The following is a 23,941-nucleotide window of genomic DNA, read 5'->3' as shown; positions in this document are numbered from 1 at the left end:
AGGACACTCAGTCTGGGCCAAGCTTCCCTCATTAAGACAATTATCTCACGATTTGTCAACTAAACTATCAACTTCAAAAAAACAACAGTCTAAACTAGCGGCAAAACTGAGACTTCGCGCACAATGGGTCTAGGAAAACAAGCCGATGGGACTTCAAGCCGAAGGGACTTCAAGCTGACGGGACTTCAAGCCGTCGGGACTTCAAGCCGAAAAATTAAAAAGACGGTTTATACGAAATTTAATTATGAAAATTACTGCAAATATAAGAAACACCTTCCCAATAGTTTTTCAAAGACAAAGTTACATCTAAGTATGAGTTTTTAAGGCGGGAAATTTTCTCATTGAGGTCTCGATACTTCTTTTTTCGAATATTAGATGCCTCTCCTCGAGTAATACGTCGTATATCGAGTCGCGAATATTGTTCCTGTTCTCCAAGTTTTTGAATAACCGTCCAAAAAACCGGATTTTTTGTCCCCAGAGATGCGTTACAGTCACGATTCCAGCTCTCACATTTGTTGGTTGTCCTCAAATTTAAGGGCCGATCAAACACATTCCATAAAGTTAAAGGAATTTTGCCGAAAAATCCAAAAACTCCACATACAAGCAAAAATTTGTCCAATTTCTGGGTATCGCGAAAAAATTGGTTCTTCTTCGATTTCGGCCGCAAAACGTCTGAGAGCGGCTTCAATTTCATTTTCCGGCAAAAACGCTAAACTGAAAAGTTTTTGCGCAATTTTTTTCAGAATTTTGTCTTGATAGCCTTTTTGAAGACCAAAATCTTGAAATTTGCGAAATATACATTGGGAAAAGTTGAACCAGCATCCCGAATGAGTGGATACTACGAAAATTTTCTTGACAGCTGAAATTACCCCGCTTTCATAGTCTGTTATGATTGATTCTGGCATCAAATAGACCGAAAAATTTTGCGTAAATTTCTTCAGTTTTTGAGCCCAAAAACGCCCAAACTACCGGCACAATCCATTCACCGTTCGTTCCGAATAACGCATAAATTTGGGTAAACGGCGGGGGGGGGGGGGTGGGGAGGGGGGGGCGATTTGAAAGTTCTATCGCCCATAATATTTTTTTTTGATTTCTAGGCCTTCAGTTGTCGCAAAAGTTACGAGACCAATTTCTTGATGAAGAACAAATTCTTTACCTTGTTTCGTTTTGCGCCATGCACCCTCAATTTTCACGTCTTCTAAAATTTTTGTAGAGGTTCTGGGATTCTGGTAAAATTTCAGCTCATGCTTTTTCTGATTTTTTCGTATTTTGGGGGCAAAAAATCTTCAGAAGTCACCTGTATCGCTTCGTCATACGATTTCTTCAAACTTCTACTGACATTTTGCTCAACGCTCTGAATCACTGTTTTTCGAAAAATTTTTTGCTGAATTTTTTCGTCTGGGGGGGGGGGGGGGGGAGGTGACTGTTCTCCAGGTTTTTTGATAGCCGATTTTGAGTCTCCTGTTATTGTCGTGTGTTCCGGTTTTAGTTTGATTTTGAGGTCGGAATTGTACCCAACATCGAATCTATGTTTGGCGAAGATGTCCGAAAAGTCAACAAGCAAATCTTCTACTTTTGACCTTTGGTCTTCTGTCAACACTGAATTCTCCCACTTAAAGTTCTTGATAAATGTCAATCGATCTTGACATTTCGTTTTCGGTTCAAGTTTTTCAAGACCTTGAAAATGAAGAATTTGGTCGTAAATGTCGCGTTGGATTTGAGGAAGTAATTCAGGGTTTTGACATGTTTCAGGCGTAGGAAACCAAAATTTTTCATACTCAGGTTCATGCTTCATTTGGGGCTGCTGACTATCACACGATTGTTGAATTAGCTCATTAATGCCCATTTCAATATCGTCCGGGTGGTTCATTTTTGCAAATGCAATCATTTCAGGTTCGATGGGGAATAAATTTTCTGCTTCTTTCAGAGTCAGAATTGAAAATTTCCCAATTTCGGTTTTGAAAGGCAAAGTAATGTGATGATCGGTGATGTTAAACGCTGTGATATACAACAGGTTGTTTTTCAGCACTTCGCTTATTGAAGAAGTGAACGCAATTTCACAGTTTTCTTCAAATTCCTGAGCTGGAATCACGATTCCGGTAGTTTTTTCCATGTCTTGACATGTGTTCTCTAGCTGGCATTCTACAAGAATTGTCTGATGCGGGGCTATTGTTTGACGTTTTGTCATAAGCAAAGGGAATTTTTTCACTCTATTGACTCTTCTTGGCTCGTTTGGAGGTTTTATTTCGTTGATTTGAAGGGTCATATCTTTGAAATGCAGTAGATTATACTTCGGACAGACATGAATATGATGTTTTTTATAGAAAGGATTTCCTAGAATTATTGAATTGGCTGCACGAAGAACGAGAAATGGTTCTATAAAGGTCATGTCTGCCAATCGGAATTCTAACGTTACTTCAGTTTCAATGGAGACTTGTTGTCCTCCTGCCATTCTAACTCTCTTCAGTTTGGGTTCATTTACTTCAAGAGGGCGAAATAGCGATTTTTCTTCTTTTAGGTCTTCAAATGTCTGTTTTGAGATAACATTTGCGCAGGCTCCTGTATCGAACAGGGCTCTACGTTGTAATCCCGATGAGAAACGTATTTTCGTGTACGTCAGTACTGTTCCTTCCGCAGGGATTATTGCGTAAAGGCTAAGTATCTCATCAGGTTGGAAAAGTTCGTTAGGTGATGATTTAGGTGATTTCGATGATTTAGGGGGCTGACTCAGTGGCTTTATTAGTTTTTTGGCTCGTTTGGAAACGGGAAGTTTTGTCCGCGTCCTTGTGGTTTCTGTCGCCACCAGCAGTGACTTGCTGTGTGGTTAAATTTTCCACAAACGTCACAAAATTTGGCTGATGATCGCACCATTGGTCCAAAAGGTCCGTTGGGTAGACTTGAAGAGAATAAAATATTAGAATCATGCTCTAACTTGCGCCGATCGACTAGCGATATTCCAGAAGTTAAGAACCGAATCCTGCGTCCTTAAAAGCAAGATAAGTCTTAACCGCTCGAGACATATAAATTATGGAAACAATCAATAACAATCGATAGCCAGTAGCGCTAATTAATATTCGAACAGCTTACAACATTATCAATAAACGACGATATAGCTGTCCACAGCCATCCGAAGGGACACTATATCACAGCACATTCAGCCGAAATCATAATACGCAGATCCAACCTACACAAGAAGAGCAAATTTAGTGTGAAAACGTTAAAAGTTTCCGATTAATTTTAAACAAAAAAACACTTTAGAAAAACAACACTTTCAAGAAAAAAACAGTTCCATATTGACCTAGATTGACCTTTGATTGGAATAAGAAAAATAATTTCAATTGACTGTAATTAAAATACGGATTTCAAATACTTCAAATAATGAATTTTAATGAGTTCTATTTTAAAAAAATTAAACAAAATTATTTCATTTTTTTTCGGATAATGTGTTTAAAATTGAATACATTGATAAAGAGCAAGCATTTTCTGAAACTTCAAAAACAAGTCATTCGCAGCAAAAGACATATTTTTCCTTTTTAACCAATAGTTTTTCGCTTCACATGGTTCAAATTGTATTCAAAGACAAAATTTTCTATTCGGATTTTTCTCGACACTGAGAAAAAGAGTTAGAACTTTGTCCATAACTATACAATAACAATCAAAAGAGTGGTAATATGATATATCACTCGACCTCTCTAACATTTAATTGTGGTCCCTGATTAGGCGAGGAAAAACAGTACAGAACAGTACACATCCGATAACAAAATTTCTTCCTACTTCGTGGTTTTGTTTTCCCGTAAGAAAACGTCACAATACCACACTGCAATCCCAGATCATTTAATATATCTTATATTTCTTTTAAGGAGGTTTGTATTAAAGCAAAAAAAAATTGCCAAGAAAAAATGTTGCTTGACATTTTCTCATACTCAAACAGGCGGAACTGGTTGCTTTGCTCATAATTGATTTGAGTTTGTCTCAGTAGTTTCGTAGTAAATCTTAAACTTGGAATATGAAAAAAACGGAGTCAAGAGAAATATTCTGAAAGAATGAGTGAGAAACCAAGCCAATTTTTCTGGACAACGGGAGAACTTTTACGCAAAATTCATAATATAGAAAAAAATTGAAACATTTTTCTGACAAAACACCTCGACCCAAATAACAAAACAGCTCGTTTTGTCAATTTGAACTCAAAAACAATTGACTGCAGCTACTGACCTCCCATCCTAATCCGGAGAGGAACATCTCGTAGTGTGTGGATCCAGAAGAGTTGGACAGGATAGCCGATTTAGTCTCCTGTCCATTTGCCACGTAGATCACTGCTAGCTTGTGTGCCTCACGCAGAGTCTAAACAATCAGGATATCTTTTAAAAGAGCCAAGAGCCAACTGGACCCAAAGAGACAACCAATTTGGTCAACTCCATTTAAATGGTTTGACTACTTATTGGGTCCTGGAGTGCTTCGCTTTCCTAGTATTCGCACTATAAAGTTCGGAGAACTATTGAAAAGTTTTAAAAATGATCTCGTTAGATCTCGTTGTCTATCTAAATAAAATTAATGAACGTTGCTAGTAATACCTGAGTGTCGAGGTGTTTCAGTTCTTTCATGAGAGCAGGACATTTGTTCAGGAGAAACAGCAGTTTCCTATTGGTCCACGAGAAACAATTTAGTTGCATCAGCAAACGCGCACTTGTAGCAAATGGACGCTCTTCTTCCCCTATCACATTGAGTAAAGATGAGAAACAGAGTTTTCAAATAATGTTGACTATTGATTTCATATGAACCAAAGATAAAACGATTCAAGCGATTCTTTTGAACTAGTTGTTAACCCGAAACGAAGTCTAGGGGACCGATCCTTTAGCAGACCAATATTTTAGCATAATAAGTGAAAAAAGAGTCTTTTAGCAGACCAACAAAGTGATGGATGATTGATTGACATACTCAAAAGGACACTCAGTCTGGGCCAAGCTTCCCTCATTAAGACAATTATCTCACGATTTGTCAACTAAACTATCAACTTCAAAAAAACAACAGTCTAAACTAGCGGCAAAACTAAGACTTCGCGCACAATGGGTCTAGGAAAACAAGCCGATGGGACTTCAAGCCGAAGGGACTTCAAGCTGACGGGACTTCAAGCCGTCGGGACTTCAAGCCGAAAAATTAAAAAGACGGTTTATACGAAATTTAATTATGAAAATTACTGCAAATATAAGAAACACCTTCCCAATAGTTTTTCAAAGACAAAGTTACATCTAAGTATGAGTTTTTAAGGCGGGAAATTTTCTCATTGAGGTCTCGATACTTCTTTTTTCGAATATTAGATGCCTCTCCTCGAGTAATACGTCGTATATCGAGTCGCGAATATTGTTCCTGTTCTCCAAGTTTTTGAATAACCGTCCAAAAAACCGGATTTTTTGTCCCCAGAGATGCGTTACAGTCACGATTCCAGCTCTCACATTTGTTGGTTGTCCTCAAATTTAAGGGCCGATCAAACACATTCCATAAAGTTAAAGGAATTTTGCCGAAAAATCCAAAAACTCCACATACAAGCAAAAATTTGTCCAATTTCTGGGTATCGCGAAAAAATTGGTTCTTCTTCGATTTCGGCCGCAAAACGTCTGAGAGCGGCTTCAATTTCATTTTCCGGCAAAAACGCTAAACTGAAAAGTTTTTGCGCAATTTTTTTCAGAATTTTGTCTTGATAGCCTTTTTGAAGACCAAAATCTTGAAATTTGAAATTTGCGAAATATACATTGGGAAAAGTTGAACCAGCATCCCGAATGAGTGGATACTACGAAAATTTTCTTGACAGCTGAAATTACCCCGCTTTCATAGTCTGTTATGATTGATTCTGGCATCAAATAGACCGAAAAATTTTGCGTAAATTTCTTCAGTTTTTGAGCCCAAAAACGCCCAAACTACCGGCACAATCCATTCACCGTTCGTTCCGAATAACGCATAAATTTGGGTAAACGGCGGGGGGGGGGGCGATTTGAAAGTTCTATCGCCCATAATATTTTTTTGATTTCTAGGCCTTCAGTTGTCGCAAAAGTTACGAGACCAATTTCTTGATGAAGAACAAATTCTTTACCTTGTTTCGTTTTGCGCCATGCACCCTCAATTTTCACGTCTTCTAAAATTTTTGTAGAGGTTCTGGGATTCTGGTAAAATTTCAGCTCATGCTTTTTCTGATTTTTTCGTATTTTGGGGGCAAAAAATCTTCAGAAGTCACCTGTATCGCATCGTCATACGATTTCTTCAAACTTCTACTGACATTTTGCTCAACGCTCTGAATCACTGTTTTTCGAAAAATTTTTTGCTGAATTTTTTCGTCTGGGGGGGTGGGGGAGGTGATTGTTCTCCAGGTTTTTTGATAGCCGATTTTGAGTCTCCTGTTATTGTAACACGCGATGCCGCGTTTGAAGTTAGCTATCTGACTTTATAATGGTTGGTCTGCTAAAAAGATTGGTCTGCTAAAAATCCGGTCTGCTAAAATCCCTAGCAGCCAAAGTCTAAAATCCGGTTCGGTAACGCTTGCTAATTGCAAGCGGAAAAAGCTTTGAAACCCAAACAATACATTTGCGGTTTCGATTCATAGTTTCTGTAAACAGTCTTTACAACATCGGATTCTTCTATCGGAAAAAGCAACCATATAAAACATAGCCAACAGACAACTGAAAAAGAGTCGATGAACGCAAGGGAACTTGTTTTTTGAAAATTTTCATAGAAAAATTTAAGGTTGCAGAGCTCTTTGAGTTTCAAGTACAACTTATGATTGTCACTTTCTGAATAAAATTAATCAAATTTGAGAAAACAGGATCAATAGGTTAGTGTTTTGTTCTGCTGTGAAATCTGAAAATTAAAATCCATTTCTGAAATTAAAAGTCGATACGTGACCTCTACACTTTTGCTGTTCGATAGCGGAGTTTTAACAATGGAAATGAACTGAACTTGAAAAGAAATCAAAAGTCAAAGCGCAAAAATCAAACTGAGCGTGTACAAATTTTAAAACCTTTCCTGAAAAAAAAGTTTAAAAAATCACCACGACTTATAAAAAAGTCTTCAGTACGTTCAAAGGCTCTTAAAATAGCGAGACGTTTTGGCAACTGCAAATAACAGAAATGAATACAAAATTTAAGCTCCGAAAATAATCTCACTCGTATCTGCTGAGTCATGCTCGTGGTCTAGGTTCGACTCCCACCTCTGCCCCATCTCCATTTCCTTCTTTTCTTTCAGCAACATTGTCTGCTGCATCTCCTCTATTTCGCCTTTGTACCTCTCCATGAAGCCATGCAGGGGGGATGGCGCGTCCAGTCTCTGCCCGGGGAAGTCCAGCAAATCAGGACTGGTAGAGAGGAATGCCAGCACCTGTGGGAAAATGATGAGAACACTTTGGTAAATGATAAACATACTTTCAGCACGAGGAAACATTATGCAGTGCTCTTGATTATCAAATGCAGGTTTTTTTTCAAAATGAAACAATTATATCAGAGTTAAACGCTTTTTATCTCGAGGATTCCAACCCCTCACAGCCCAAAGAGCATATTGGTATTATTTTACGACATCCATCCATCTATTTTTAGCTGAATGACAGTAAATTTTTGTAAGGCGCCAATGTATTAACTTTGAGGGGAATCACGCGCCAAAAAAATTGGTCAAAACCTTCCCAGAAGGTGCGTAAAAACATTCGCCAAATTAAATTGGTTGGCCTAAAAAATTAAGTTTGATAAAATTTACGATTTTTTTAAAATCTGCCCCCTCACTTCAAAAAAACCTTAGAACTCACTCCTGGAATTCACTACTGGAATTGAGTTGGGCCATAAATTTTGCATATCAACTCTTGAACTGCTGACTACGGTTCATTGCGATAATTATTTCCTCGGTTTCTTCAAGCAATATCCCAATTTGTAAAGTTAAACCTTTCCAAATAATCATTTAAAATTTTACTTCAACTTCATTTCAACTACCCAAATGCTGAGAGCTCAACAATTGCCACCTTCTTGTTGGGCCTCGTCGTATACCCTGAAACTATTTATGGTTACCATGAACTTAGGAATAGTTTTGTGAAAATTGGATATAAACAAACAAAAAAATGCGTGGCTGAAAAATTTCCGTGGAAACAATCTTTTTAAATATGAGGCGCAGGTATACACAATTCTGTTCTGACATGGCTGTGGGTCGTTTAGTGTGATTCTGAAAATGATTTTATGACATCGCCTTTAGCCATGTCTTGCCTTGTTATATTTAGACTGTCCGTAGAAACTTTGGTGAACTTCATCATTGGCCTCGTTTAAGTGCTCATGTGTAGATCATGCGCTTCTTGTTTGCTTTGCGGTTAATCATACTGTGATTATTATTAAATATGAACGGTCCGACCTCTGATTGCCTTTCATATGCTTAACTGCATCACAAATAGTATATTTTTTCAAATTGAGCAAATCATGTATTTTTCTTTGATTTTAAATTAGATTGAAATAGACTCTTAACCGCTAAAAAAAGGAAAATTGAAAGTTTGCGGTACAGTATAAACGTGACGTGGCAAGTTAGCCGACAGAAAATGAGACGAATTTCACTAAATCAAACAAAAATTAAGGCACTTTAAAGTGTTAAAAACTAATCTACACAAAGAAAAATTAGCTGAAATAAGCAATGAAACAAAACATGCGAAGCAGTAATTAAATACTTGGGCAGACACCTGTTGAGACGAAAATTTGTTGTCCTAAAAAACTTTTTTTCGAGACTTCGCGATTCAAATGAAGAAATTTTGCGATTCAAATGAAGCAATATGAGGCAATAAGGCCGAAACCATTCAAGCCAGCCGAATAAACCTTGTAGAAGGAAAACGAAGACGTTTAATTTACATCAGAAAATAGCTTGAATAGTTCCTTCAACAGTGCTTTTCATAATTTACAGAGAAGAACATAGCCAACAGTCAGTAGGAAAAGAGATAATGAAAAGAAACAAAAATGACTTGTTTTTGGTAAATACGCCAACTTTAGAACTTCAGAGAAAAAAAAGATGGCCGTAAAGCTCTTAGAATTTCGAGAAAGATATATGATTAACACTTTTTTATAAAATTTATTCAACTTGGTAAAACTGAATCAAAAGGTTAAGTTTTTATTCTGAGAAATCTGAAAATGAAAACCACTTTCGAACTTAGAAGTCCATCACGTTTTTCGTGAATATAAAATACCCTAACTGGTATTTTGTCAATTCTTTGCTTCTACTCTTATGTATGTTTCTTGATGTACTAATACAAGCGAACCGGTAAGGCTAATCTTTGACTGCGGAATGCTTGCGTCAACTGTCGTGGTTGATTCTTTGATGGTGTTAATGAAAAAGAGTTATAATATTTTAATACAAGGGCAAAGCTGCACTTCGCAAACACTAGCGTGAACACGAAAAAAAAAGCAGCTCTATAAAGTGAAATATAAAAAGTAGAAATAGGCCTGAAACTAATTTGAAAAAGTTCTGCCACGCGACGGATTCAAAGCTGCGACCAAGAGATTGAGATTCTCTCAGCCACGGACGCATCAACCACGGACACATCACAATCGCCAAACACCAGTGACAAATAAAGCAGACAACAGACGCTATGAAAATTCTAAGGCTACAGATCGCGATTATAGCAAAAATGCCATCAAATGAGCACTTTTATGAGCCTGAAAAAATATATATCATCACGACCTACATAGGAATATTCACTGCGTTCATCGACTCTTAATTCGAAAATTAAAAAATTTTAGACACAGGGGCGAAACTGCGCTTCGCAAACACAAGAGAGGAAAATGCGAAAAGAGCTCTAAATAGGCATAAAAAAGTGAAATAAGGAAAAGATTAAAAATGCACCTTGAACACATTTGTCAAGATTAGTAGTACCACGTTGTCACATCTGCTTCGAAACCGATTTTAAGTTCAAAAGCACTAGCCACCAATAAAACAACTACAGTTGCTATCAAAAAAATTCGAACAAAAAAAACTATTTAAAGATTTCGGATGTGAAAATCTAACCTCTTGATTAGGAGTATCACGTCCTCGCATCTGCGCCACGGTCACTTGGAAGTAAAATAGTGGCCGAACTACTGCTGGATCTACTTGCTTTACTATTTTTAATCAAATATTGTACCGATACGGAAATGCTTAAGTTTCAAAATTGCACAGAAATGGACTTTATAATAAATCCTAGTGTTTCTCTGCTTAAATAGGGGGTTAACTGCTTGTTTACACGAGAAAACCACTACCCGATCTTTCTATTGAAGTCTTTGTCCAAGATTTGGCTAGGTAGTTTTCGAAAAAAAGCTTCAAAAATCGAACAAAAATTGAAAAATTTGACTTTTCCTAATTCCTTGAATTTTCTCTGCTAGAGCATAGGAAGAGCCTCTGCTTTCCCTACCCTGATTTTTAGATTGAAGATTTCCCGACCTTGATTTTTTAGATTGAACCCTTAAAATCAGATTTAACAAGTCGTTTTCGAGAATAGTGACGAAATTTCTAAAAAAAAACACATGTTAAAAAATTTAAAATGAATTTTTCCGGAGTCCAAATCTACATAAAAAACAGGGTAAAGCAGATTACACAGGGAAAATCTAAGCACCAGGTTAACTTTAATGAGCTATCAATCTCAGAATCAGCATGGCATGTTTGTTTTCCAAAAAAAAACGAAAAACTGAATAAATTTCAAAAATTGGACATTTTCTAAGGCCATATATGCCTCAAAATCCAAGACATAGCCGCTTGCACAGGTAAGATTCACAAAACCGTTTTGTTTCCGGTAAAGCCCTTACTCTCCATTTTGGCAGGGTAGTTTTGAAAGAAGTCAAAATGTTTTAAAAATTGAACAAAATGTCAAAAATTGAGCTTGTTTGAGGCCATAACTTTTTTCTACCAAAATTAGGGGATAAGCAATTGAGAAAAGGAGATCCAGATAATTTGTCCTTTTGATTGAAACCTAAACCTTCATCTCAGATTTGTGCATTAAATATTTGAGAGAATGAAAAAAAAATACATCAAATAGGCCAAAAATCCCTCTACTGAAATTTTTGAAGGCCGTAAGACGGGAGGTAAATTGAAAAGAGACTGCGAAAAGAAACGAAAAGAGACTGTGACAAGAAACGAAGATGCAGATACATAGAAGAGCAGCCGGTTTTTCCATTGGCACCACTTTGTTTTCCATAGCGTCGTTAAAAAAAAACGAAAAACAACAAATCCCACGCATTTTCATGATACAATTTTTTTCAAACAGGACCTAAAACTAGGCAAAAGTAAAGTAGCAACATATGGTATTAAATGTTTTATGCTTAAATAAGCTTAAATATGATTAAATTGAAACCAAACAAGCCACCAAATAAAAACTTTTATTTGCGACTTAGGTTCGAAAAAAATTCTTTGTAATAATACACTTTGCTTCGTTTGTGTAAATAGAACGGACATGTAAAAAAAAAATTCTCAATATAAGTCTGTTTGTTGAAATAACAGTTGGCAAACGAACTGACCAAATGATTCTATGGTTCCGCCAGCCAAGTTGTTAAACTGGAAAAGAATATTTCCAGACTTGATAACGCTTGCTAATTGCAAGCGCAAAAAGTCTTCCGGGAGCGACTAACAATTTGAGCAGCGGAAATTTGAAAAGTAGTAGTGCCGATTCTATACCATTCAAGATATATTTTTTCGACAGCCGACAAAATATGCACCGCGATGAAGTCTTCGTGAAAAAACTCAAAGGACTAAGATAAGGTACCAAGATGATGAGAGGAACAATTCATATCGCAACTATAACACATGAAATGATATCCAGATATAGCGGATTTTTCCTCTTCTCTGATATTTACCTGGCTCTATGTTATCTAAGCTTACCGCGGCTACAAACATCGATTATTTCAAGGAACGAGCCCTGATCCACGTTAAACACATAGGCGAAGCGGAGCTTCGCATCACTTGCGATACAACACAAACAAAAAAAACATAAGTCGAAAAAAGCTATGTGAACTAAAATGAAACCATGTCAAACACGTACCTCCAGCTTTAACTAACCTCTGTTATATTTTATTGAGACACACGAAAATTTTGTTTCACCTAGTTTTTTTCTACTTATGTTTTTTAATATGTCTCAATAAAATGTAATAGGGGCCAGTTAAAGCTGGAGGTATGTGACACTTTTTGAATTTGCTTTTTACTGATGCGGTATGAAATGGGTAATTTCAAAAATAGGACTTTGCCCATAACCTACTGTTGTTTCTGTATTAAAATAAGTAAGAGCGAAAACTTTCAGATATTAGAACTTCCCCAAAAACGTAACATTTATATTGAAAAAAAGGTGGTCGGATCGGTAGACAAAAGTATCGCAATCAATTTTTTCGGCTGAACCCTTCATCTCAGATTTGAAACGGTACTTTTTGAGAAAAGACAATAAATTTTGTCAAAAAATTTCTAAAAAATGGTCAGAAGTTCGAAAATTTCACTTTCGATATCCGCAACTAATTTCCTGCTGAAAAAACACCGAGATTACTTCAGCAGAGAAGATTCCCAAAACCGGGATTCTCACCACTTGAACTAAAAATTAGCAGGGCAGTTTTGATGAAAAGTCAAAAAACATTCCAAAAAACAGTCAACATTTCAAAATTTACTGGAAAGCAATTACTTCTTTCTAAAAAAAAATTAGCGCAGTAATTTTTAAAAGTAGGCTTTCAGCAACCAGTTAATTCAATTCAACCCTTGATGCCATAAATCAGATTGCAAGGGCCAAAAACCCGACTCCACAAAGACATAAAATTAGACTTTTCCGAGCATCAAAGCTTTTGCTGTTAAGAATTTCAGCATAACTGATCACGCAGAAAAGATTCACGATGCCTGTAATTTCAATTGAAACCAGAAACTCAGATTTGTGATAATACTTTTTGAGAGAAGTCAAAAAGTTGCAAGAAACGGTAGAAGAAAACAAAAAATAGACTTTTCCGAGAATCGTAGATTTATGTTACAAAAAATGGGCATAGCCGCTTATGCAGAACAGATTCAAGCAAAAGGTAATTTCTATTTGCACCCAAAAACCGGATTTGGAAAGGAAAATCTAGAAAAAAGTCAAAAAGTTCTAAGCACGGTCAAAAAAATCAAAATTTTGACTTTTCCGAGGGCCATAACTTTTTGTGTCACTCGTGTTTTGGATTGAACCCAAATTCTAAGATATAGGAGGGTAGTTTTCGAAAAAAATTCGAAAAACAAAACGGTCTAAAACTTTTCCGACGTCAATAACTTTGTGTAAGAAAGTTTGTGATTGGCCGCTAATGCAGGGGAGCTTCAAACTACCTGCTATGTCCATTTAACCCACAATCTCAGATTTGAGAGGGTAGTTTTTGAGCAAACGAGAAAGAAATTAAAAGCCGATAAAACTAAGCCGATAAAACATAAGCCAAAATCATTTAAACCAAATAAATTTTTTAAGCGAAAAAAAAGAAAACGAAAACAGCAAAACATACGAAGTGAAGGCTAGTAAAAATAAAAAAATTGCAGAAGTATTTCAAATCAATAAAAGCAACTGCATTATAAAATACGTTCAAAAAAATCAATTCTACCATTTGGCAACTAAGCCATTTTTTCGAAAAGAAATATTTCGAGTTTGAAAAAATAAAACAGTTCCTGGTCAGATTCAAACCCGCGACCTCTGCCGTCCCCGGCGCATTCTCTGCATACAGGCTATAGACCGGACATAGAAGTATGAATTCACAAAGAACTACGATACAAGTGATTCAACTGATTCTGTTAAACAGGTTGTTAACGCGGAAAAAAGCGTATATTCCACTTTGATAACGCTTGCTAATCGCAAGTGTAATTACCATTCGTATATATAATCTGACCTAAATTAAATATGACTCGTTTCGTACATCATTCCATGATTGAACCTTCGTTTTTTATTCTTTAAACAATTGAACCTTCCGAAACCCTTTCAAAATTAAACACGTGAAAGATAATTTGACTATCAATCTGAAGCAACAAGCTACCTCGCTGAGAGCATTTGGTATCCTTGCTGGATCTGCAACTGGACTTTCAAGATAGTCCAGAATATCAAACTTCAGCCCCCCACTCTGAGTATCTCCGTGTTCTGTCTTCTCATCGTCCCCCTCCCCCACTGATGATGACTCGCACTCCCTCGTGTCTTCGTCCTTCGTGGAGTCTTCGTTTGTCGCGTCGACCACATGCCCGTGGGCTTTGTTGACTGATATGCTGTTTGAATTGGCATCACTTATTGGGAATGTAGATGATTCTGGTGAACTTCCGTATTGCACCTGCTAAGAGTTAAACATAGCCAACTGAAAGTTGGAAAAGAGTAATGAGCGCAAAGAAACAAAAAAAAAACTGTTTTTTTTTCTAAAAAAATCCTCAGCCTTCGAATTTCAAAGAAAAAATAGATTGCCTTTTTATTTCGTAAAGATTTCACGAAAAGAATTTATTTCCCAGGGAAATCTGATAATTAAATCCCTCTTTCGAAACTAGAAGTCGATCACGTTTACCGTGACCTTTACATTTTTGGTGTTCGATAGTAGAGTTTGCCTTCCTTTTAACACTGGAAATGCACGGAATTTAAAAAGAATCAAGTCAAACCGCGAAAAAACAAAATTAAGCATGAACAACCTTTTTCCTGAAAAAAATCACTAAGACCTAAGTAAGAGTCTTAACTACGTTCATTACTCTTTATTAAAAACAATAACTTTAAATGCTAAAAAGTGATTAGCTTCATTAAATAACATTTTTAGCATTCCGCTAAAATAAAAATAAATGAAAATAAAGAAATCTCGCAGCTTCTACCATTCGCAGCTGATGAAATGAAAAATTTTCTTTTAGGTCGACCAAATTGATTTTTCGAGCTCTCCCAAAGCACTAAAAAGTCCGTTTTGGCCAAAATTTCTGCGCCAAAAAAAGGCGTTTTAAGCACTTTTAGGACAATTTTGACCAAAAAAAATCGCATTTTTTTTGCGCGCGTTCCCCCTCAAAATTAGTATATATTGGCGCCAAAGGCGCCCTTGCCCTTAGAAAAACTTTAGGGTCCGTCACCAAAAATGGATATCTCAAAATAGTACAAAGAGGGACCCTTTGGGTCGGCAGGGGGTCAAATCCCTGAGGAGTGGGGGCGTCCCCCCTAAGTCTGCCCCTGCCTATAGCATTAATTAAAACTGATTATAATTTTTGAAATTTACCATTACATGTATTCGCCAGAGGCGCAGTTGCGCTATGCACGCGGAACATAATAACTCTTTTTTAAAGCCAAGAGTAAGCCGATACTGCCCCTGCCTATAGCATTAATTAAAACTGATTATAATTTTTGAAATTTACCATTACATGTATTCGCCAGAGGCGCAGTTGCGCTATGCATGCGGAACATAATAACTCTTTTTTAAAGCCAAGAGTAAGCCGATACTGCCCCTGCCTATAGCATTAATTAAAACTGATTATAATTTTTGAAATTTACCATTACATGTATTCGCCAGAGGCGCAGTTGCGCTATGCACGCGGAACATAATAACTCTTACTTTAAACCAAGAGTAAGCTGATTCACTAAAAAAATACCTGAGCGTTATCCGACGAGTCTCCTGACTCGACACAACAATCTGAATGTTGCTCGTTTCTCTCCATCGGAATCAAGTTGTCCAACGTTTTATCAGCACTGCCCGGCTTGGTAGCTTCATTGCCGTCACCGCGAGAAGAGTTCGAGTCGGCGGCCAATTCGTCGTCAGTTGAAACAAAGTCGTAGCAGTATTTTCCAGAAAGGTCTCGGATTATGAATCGAACTAAATGTCGATTTGAAGAAGCAACCTTTTCGTCGTCAACCTAAATATCATAGCCAACAGACAGTTCAAAAACCTCGATGACGTGAAAACAAGCAAATTTATATTTTTTCAGCTCGAAATTTCAAATAAATGAAAACAAAAACCAAGTGTAGATGAACCAGCCAAAAAAAAACAAGCCCAAAATGAGCAATGAGCCTATATCTTGACTTGAAATTTACTCGAAAAGAAATCAAAAGTCAAACAGCCGGAATTTTAAATTGAGTGTGAACAAACTTTCTTCAAAGAAAATAAAACCAAGAATTAAAATAGCACGGTCTACATTCGAGAAAATTCACATCCTTCAGTCGTTAATAAAAATCTGTGATTGTCTATTTGAGCGTGGAGAACCAACCATTACTGGCAGCTCAAGCACTGTAATGATAGTGTTTTCGTTGTACACGAATGTCTGCGTGTAGTCATTGTCAATAAGAGCGAAGCTCATCTGGTCGCTTCCTTTCGTCCCCCCAGCTGTGGTCTGAGCAGCTGGGTTGTTGTCTGCCTCTGAAACTGCACTGTCCAATTTGGTCACTCCTCCTTCCACACTAGGGTACTGGCCAATCAGGCCAAGAATGAGATTGCACACCTGTAAAATACAAAACGCGTTAGTTGAGCAAAATTTCACGCTAATATGCAGCCGTTTTGTGACTATTTTTCCAAAATGTGATTTACTTAATACTACGCTTAACGAGCATTATACGCCAATTTTTCGAGCCGTTAGAAAACTCAACTCGTTAATCTGATGGATACTATTAATGTATATTGCTGATAGTGACGTAGTAACTCTTGCATTGTGTATAGGTTGAATACTACAAAAAAACTTAGCATAAAAACTTTTGTAAACTTTTTTTTGGGTTGACAAAATGATTTTCCCAGTCCATTCCCGTTAAAATTTAAAAAAAGGGCCCTATTTTTTAATAAAAGTGTATGCAAAAAACATGAAGAAAAAAATATTTTTGAAAAAACATGCTAAAAATGACGCAAGGATTTTTTGAAAGGCTTTACCCAAAAAAAATGTTCGGTGCGCGCTCTCTCATCACACCTTCTGTATAGCGGCGCCCAATTCGCCTTTAGAAAGACTTTACTGTTGGCCAACCCACAATGGATGTAAAATAGTATCAAAGGGGGTATTATCTTTGGAAAAAATCAGCAGTCAGAACTGAGGAGTGGCTCTCTAAGAAAGCTACTTCTCTAAAGTATCAAGAAAGCTCGTGTTTATTGTACTTTTAGCAACATTTGGCGCAAATTAGAGTAAATTTGGCAACTTTTTTACGGAGGGAATTATCAATTACTAAAAAATCTTAATTTGAGCACAATAAGGCAATATTTCAATTAGTTAGCTTGCCTAAATTACGCTTGAAATAATTTATGAGACGGATTTATTCACCGCCTGCTCTTCAAGAAACCAGAAAAAAGGCATTAATTATCCTAAACTGCCAAAATTCAATATTTCATTGCAAGTGAAATATCTTTTTTAATTTTAAGACCTGGACAAAAAAACGGCCGGTGCGACAAAATTCTGTTGAAGTATGATAGTTTAAATTCGCAGTTTGTCTGGAGAAAAAGCATCAAAGACAAATCTTCCATGATATAAGGCAATAATTTTTCTGGTCGAAGAGCCTTCAATTAATAAGTTAACACGAAGCTCATTTTTACCACAAAAGCCAAAAAAAACTTCAAGAAATTTGCAGAAATTCTATTTTATTTTTGATTCCCAAAATGGCATTAAAACAGAGGCGAAGATCAACTTCTCATACGCAAGCAAAAATATGACCGATAACACTACTGGGAAAAACTGAATGAGTAAAACTTTGAGTCTACACAATTTCTTATGTGACGGACGCCAATTGTGAGTCTACATAATTGCTAAGAGACGCAAGCCAATTATGACGCATTAGCAGTACCACTCAATTTGAAAAAAAAGCAATTTACCAACTAACATGGCTCAATTGATACAGCGGACGCATTTCGACTAGTATACGAAAAAGTTCATTTGAAACATCCGACCCTGTCTAGGTTCGAACCCTCTTATTTAGTTGCGGGTCTGCTTCCCTGCCTCTACGCTACAGAACCAAAATGCCTTGAAGCTGAAGTGCTATTTGTAATATAAAAGTCTGTTAAACCCTCAGCAATCCTACGGGAATATTCAAAACGTAGGCGTATACTAGGAATACCAAAGGACCCAAGATTGATCCTTGTTGAACTTCACACTCGACAAGTACAACAAGCGATTTCTCAGAGCAGCCTACGGGAACAACTTGTGTGTGTCCCGTTAAGTACGCTTCAATCACTCTCGACAACTTTCCTCCGACTCCAATGATCCTCAATTTACTTAAGAGTATTCTGAGAATTATTGTATCGAAGGCTTCAGCAAAACCTAGATAGACGGCTTGAACTGTGAAGGAGGGGTCAACAGTGCTTTTAAAACATCGTCGATATAACTCAAAAGTTGCTTAATAGTTGAATTTCGTTTCAGGAACCCATACTGTGAAGCATCTAGAAGTGGTCTTATGAAAGAATACAGCGAATCGAAGATGCATTTTTCGAGCATTTATGCAAGGGTTTCACTTGCCTGCTTTCCAAAATTCAGAAAACTTTGCGGTTTTTTTAATGCAGGAAAACACGCTGAAAAGATATTTTGCCAGAATTGGAGTTTTCTTTAAAAGAACAGGAGGCAGTCCAACGGAGCCCCTTGCTTTCGAAATTTCGAGAGCAGGTGATATGATTTCTATTTTCACAATTGATATGTTGTAATTGTCGATGATGACCGCTGGAAGGGCCTTTTCTTAACAGGAGCTTCCTTCGCTGAGAATACTGAATGAAAGAAGCGATTGAAAAGATTGCATCGGTGGCTTTTGTGCCTCGCCACTCAAAAATAACACTTTCAAAATGTCCACTAAAATTTGCGACATAGGTCGGAACTAAAGAATTCATACTATCACACAAGCTTAGCATAAACAAGCTTTTGTAAACGGCCTAAATTAAGCATAAACAATAGTGATCGCTCGCATTACTTGGTCGAATTTAAACGATAATCAAAAATTTAAAACTGGTTTTTCTCGACACTAGAGAATAATTTTGGGAAATTTAAAACAGGTTTTTCACGACACTAGAGAATTATTATGGGAAGGTTCGAATCGCGACTGAAAGGGCTTTAATATGATATATCACTCAACCCAGTCAGACGATTTTTTGTGGTACCTGATTTTGCGAGGAAAAAAAGAAAAAAAAAAACAAAAGAAAACTAACTACAAAGCGGAAAAAAATCAGGCCTTAACGCTCTTTGAACATAAAGAACAATTTATGATTAACACTTTTTGCTACAATTAATTAAATCTGAAAGAACTGGATCAAAAAACTTTTTATTACGCAAAAAAATCCGAAAATTAAAATTCACTTTCGAAGTTACAAGTCGATCAAGTTTTTCATGACCTTTTAAGTTTTGCTGTTCGATAGCGGATTTTGCTTTCCTTTAAACAAAAGAAATGAACTGAACTTGAGAAAATCCAAAGTCAAAGCCCGCAAAAAAATAACAAAATTACAATTATGAACAAGTTTGGAAAAAAAATGAAATCAAGCAAATCATCAAAACGCTTATATGGGTCTTTACTCAGTTCATCCAGCCTTAATAAGATGCTTTTTACAAATTAAACCGAACTTCATTGAAAATTCAATAAAACAAGAATATAACCGGGTACTGTGGAAGCATGAAAATTTCAATAAAATCTGTGCAAAAAAATAATCAGCGAAAAAGTTGCACTTACAAAGCGACAAACAAAAGCAAAAATTGCCACTAATCCAATACTGGTTACCTGTAAAAACAACTGCAACAAAACGCCTGATGCATGATGCAGTATTTGGCAAAGTGAAATTCGAAAAAAGAAACTAAAATCATCATTCTTCGCCTAGCTATGCGTTAACGGAAAAATGTCTTCACTTCGTTGATAAAGAATATAAAAAGAACAAAAAATGTTCCCCCATACGCAAGGCCAAGTACACAATGATAAATTTTCGTCCATTACTGACAGAATTTTGCTGATTTAGCTTTCCTGAACAAAATGTAGACTGACTTGTAAGCCAGATTAACTCAATGCCGACTCTGCGAAGGCGTTAGCTAATAGCTTCACGCGCACTAATAATTGTTCCGAACATTTGAAAATGGGTAGGAACTTTGCATTCGGAAGTGTTTCAGTTTTTTACCATGCATAATCAGGTACCACAAGCAATCATCGGACTGCGTTGAATGATATATAATATTGAAACCCTTTCAGCCGTGACTTGAACGACATTAAAAAAAATTCCAAACTTTTTTTACAGAGTCGAGAAAAACCCTGTTTGAAATTTTTAGTCTGATTTAGAGTGAATAAAGCGAGCGATCAGGCTTATTTATGCTTAAATTAAGCCGTTTACAATCGCTTATTTGTGACCAATTTAAAAATTTTCAAGTTAAACTAGTTTTTAGGAGTTTTTAACGCCATTTTGGGAATCAAAAACTTCGAAAAATCAAAATTTCAGCAAAAACATTTTTGTTCAATTTGTTGTTCAATTTGCAAAAATTTTGTTCAATTCGCTTATTTTACTGTGATTGTCGAATAAGCTTAAGCTCTAGTTTTCGATCAGATCTTTTCATCGCACCACGCAAAAAAAACAAAAAGTTTGAAAAAAAAATAACAGGCAGCATGAAAGCACTCCAACAAAGCGGACTAGCTAACGCGAATTGAATCGCCAAAAAAAATTAAGGGCGTAACAAATTAAACGGAGGTAGTAAAAAAAGAAGGCAAAAAAAAGAACTTTGAGCAATCAAAAGTGAGTCAGCAAAATTAAGTTTTAGTGTGAACAAGTTCTAAGAGGTTTTCCTGTAAAAAATCAACGAAATTCCACAAGTGTCTTAATTCCCTTTATTCTCACTAAAAAAGAGAAGATAGCCTATTTCGGATTACTTTTACTAGTGAAACTTATCTTTTCAGATACAGCATTTTCAATGTCGCCGAAAAACCAAAATTGCACTCAATTTATTTTTTGAAAGTTTGGCAAGTTACCTATTTCGCACCTAATTTAGCTAATTTGTAACTAATTCTGTCGGTTCGAATTTTCTTCAACTCTATAAGTCAAACAGCACTAATTCTGGACCGATTAATCTGCTCAAGATTATTAATATTGCCAAATTTCGCATTAACTGGACATCAATGCTGTATAATGAAAGCGTAGCAGGACAATGCCAACAATTTCTGACTTACCAGTTCAGAAGTCTGCTGGATCTGTTCAACTGCTTCAATCTGTTCTTTCGCCATTGGACTGTTGTTGGCCAGACCCCTTCCAGTAGAGACGGAGTTCCCGGAAATCGGAGTCACAGCCGGGACACCCTCAATGTCCACATTGCGGATGGAACTGAAATCGACAATAATCAAATAAACATCTTGAGCTGATCTATAACTGATGTCTTGTTTCAAAACAGAAATGACTAAGTACAAGCGGTTTTGCTCTTTATAGTCGACTTATATTGAGCGTCGTATTAAAAAACACGAATTATTTGTCTTTCCAGGAGAAATATTTAAATGCCAGATCTATTCGTGCTTTATTCTTGATATTACTTTATGCGCCAATTAGTACAAAAAAGTTAAAACTCGCATTCGCGTAGAAGGACTCGTTCGCGATGAAAACCGCCAAATCTCCCCCATCATCTTGAATATCTATACCTGGATATATTGCTGGAGCTGCTCGATGATCCGGACCTGGCGTTCATTGCACTAGCGGACTCTGGGTCTGCGGATATTTCAGAACCATTGACTGATTCGGAGTCGAGGGGAGATAGTTGAGATTGCCACTTTTTACACTGCTGCTGCACCTTAGTCAGGCCCTAAAAATGGTATTTCTAAAATAAACTAGAAAATGTAAATCTCTAAGACTTCAATTTAAGTGAACATTTTCAGTGTTCACATATTGTGTCCGATGCGTCCGTCTAGGTACGTTTAATCAAAAAATTTAAACCAATTCTTTAAAAATTAAATAGCTCCACTCAAGAAATTGTAATAGACATTTTTTTTTACTAATCGGGCCTTCTCACTAAAACTCAATGAACCCTATGCTTAGGTCAATAGTTTTCTAGATCGGGGCTTGGGGCAGCTTACAATGCAGAACAAGTTAGATAAAGAACCTTTTTAGATTTTTGAACAGCAGCTGAACAATTTAAACATAATCAAATAAAATTGGAAATGGCTCAAGGAACTCACCGGAACCAAAAACATGTGGTATATGCGCGAGCTGATCAGGGGATGCTCGGTGACCCCAAGTATTAAGTTAGGTTAAAGACATCCGGTCTCGGTCACCATTTATTAGAATATGGAATATGATTTCCTATGTATTAAGATTGGTTATAGCTTTGGCTACGTATTCGCATTAAGATACAAGGTTTGGAATGATAAGATGGTAAGTTTCATATGATGAGTTTCTCGGCGCCCGCATTTGCCAATTCACCAATGTTTAAGATCCTCGACACCAATGTATATGAGGTTAAGTATTAATATATCGAATAGCTTGTTTTCTTAAAAAACTTTGGGATGGTAAGTTTCGAGATTCTTCAGTTTTCTTCTGTCTAAGATAACAGTATGCGAGGCTGCGCACAGGCGAGGCTGCGCTTCGAAAACACTTACGAGAAAAGGACAAAAAAGCTCTATAAAGTGAAATAAAATATGAGGTAAAAATAAGCCTTGAAAAACGAAACTTTGTAGAAGCGGAATCGATCCTAAGACCAAGAGATTAAGTGTCCGCAGTCCTCCCATCTGCGCTACGCACCGTTGACAATTTACTTATACTCGCCACAAATAAAGCCGCTACTTATGCTAGAAGATTCCTAATGCGATGCGGCAAAAAATTCACCAAATACAAATAGACACAATTTTGCATGTGATAATTTAAACACAGAGGCGAAGCGGAGCTTCGCACCACTTGCGATACAACACAATCATAAAAAAACATGAAAATGAGTCGAAAAGCATGAGTCGAAAAAAGAAAAATATTGAAAAGCACTTTAAGAACCAAAATTTTCGTATCTCTCGATTGAGGACACTCAGGGTTCATTCAGCTAAAGCTGGAGGTAGATATTTAAAATTTTTTGAATTTGTTATAATGTTGCGCGAAGAAATGGGTAATTTTAAAAATTAGACTCTGCCCAAAACCTTAGTTGTTTCTCAACTTAAGTGAGAAGAGTGAAAAATTTTGAGATTTTGGAATTTTCCCTAAGACCTAGCTTTTGTCTTACACAAAATAAAGGAAGAGCCGCTTCTGCAGATAAATTTACGCAAATGGTTCTTTCGATTGAGATTTTCATATCAGATTTGATAAGGTAATTTTTAAGAAAAATCAAAAAGTTTCTATAAAATACTCAAGATTCAAAAATCAGTAAACTTTTCTGCTAAACGCAGGTCGTGACCGGTAAAGTAGGGAAGATTCCTAAAAAAACTATCGTATCTCTCAATTGAACACTTAATCTGAGAATTGGCAAGCAATTTTCGAGTTTAAAAAAATTTCAAAACGTTCCAACTTTTGAAACTTTCACTTGTTTTAGGGGCAATTACTGTTTTCTAGCAGAAACAGGGAGTAACAAATTTTAAAGTTAAGCTTTCAACAACCTGTTGGGTCGATTAAACCTATGATATCAGTTTTGGGAGGATAGTTATCGAGAAACACATCAAAAAACGGTCAACAAATCAGAGAGTTGACATTTCCGAGAAGCATAACTTTTTGTTTTAAAAAATTGGGCGAAGCCGCTTATGTAGAAGAGATTCACCCAATCTGTTAGTTCGATTGGACCCAAAAACGTAGGTTTGGCCGGGTAGTTCTCGAGAAAAATCAGAAAGTTTTAAAAACCGGTCAAAAAAATGAAACTTTTGATTTTTCCGATTTTTATAAAAAATTTGGGCGTAGTCGCATATGCAAAGGAACTTCCTACAACCCGCTCTTTGGGTTAAACCACAAAGATCAGATATAGAGGGATATTTTTGGTCGAACTTACAAAGCGCAAACAAGGCAGACAATCTTTGAGCAGACACCAGTTGAGCCGAACAAAAAACTTACTATGTAAAAAACTTTTCAAATTTTCAAGTCCCCCCTAAAACTACCATGTAGGAACTAGTACT

General features: G+C 36.6%; 1 protein-coding gene across 1 annotated transcript in view; it reads right to left on the bottom strand.

Moving 5' to 3' along the window:
* The window catches only part of LOC134839745 (ral GTPase-activating protein subunit alpha-1-like), a 328,394-nt gene that overhangs the window by 25,296 nt on the left and 279,157 nt on the right, over positions 1-23,941 (bottom strand). Inside the window, exons 32-40 of the mRNA XM_063855368.1 lie at positions 21,503-21,663; positions 21,044-21,194; positions 16,162-16,392; positions 15,550-15,810; positions 13,986-14,270; positions 7,152-7,362; positions 4,572-4,711; positions 4,213-4,341; positions 1,157-1,226 (exon numbers count right to left, since the gene is read on the bottom strand). Of these exons, the coding sequence (XP_063711438.1) occupies positions 1,157-1,226; positions 4,213-4,341; positions 4,572-4,711; positions 7,152-7,362; positions 13,986-14,270; positions 15,550-15,810; positions 16,162-16,392; positions 21,044-21,194; positions 21,503-21,663 (1,639 nt within the window). The remainder of the gene's footprint in view (positions 1-1,156; positions 1,227-4,212; positions 4,342-4,571; positions 4,712-7,151; positions 7,363-13,985; positions 14,271-15,549; positions 15,811-16,161; positions 16,393-21,043; positions 21,195-21,502; positions 21,664-23,941) is intronic.

Source organism: Symsagittifera roscoffensis, chromosome 2 (genome assembly GCF_963678635.1).
Source record: "Symsagittifera roscoffensis chromosome 2, txSymRosc1.1, whole genome shotgun sequence".
NCBI lineage: Eukaryota > Metazoa > Xenacoelomorpha > Acoela > Convolutidae > Symsagittifera > Symsagittifera roscoffensis.
This window is presented reverse-complemented; position numbering and strand designations above follow the sequence as displayed.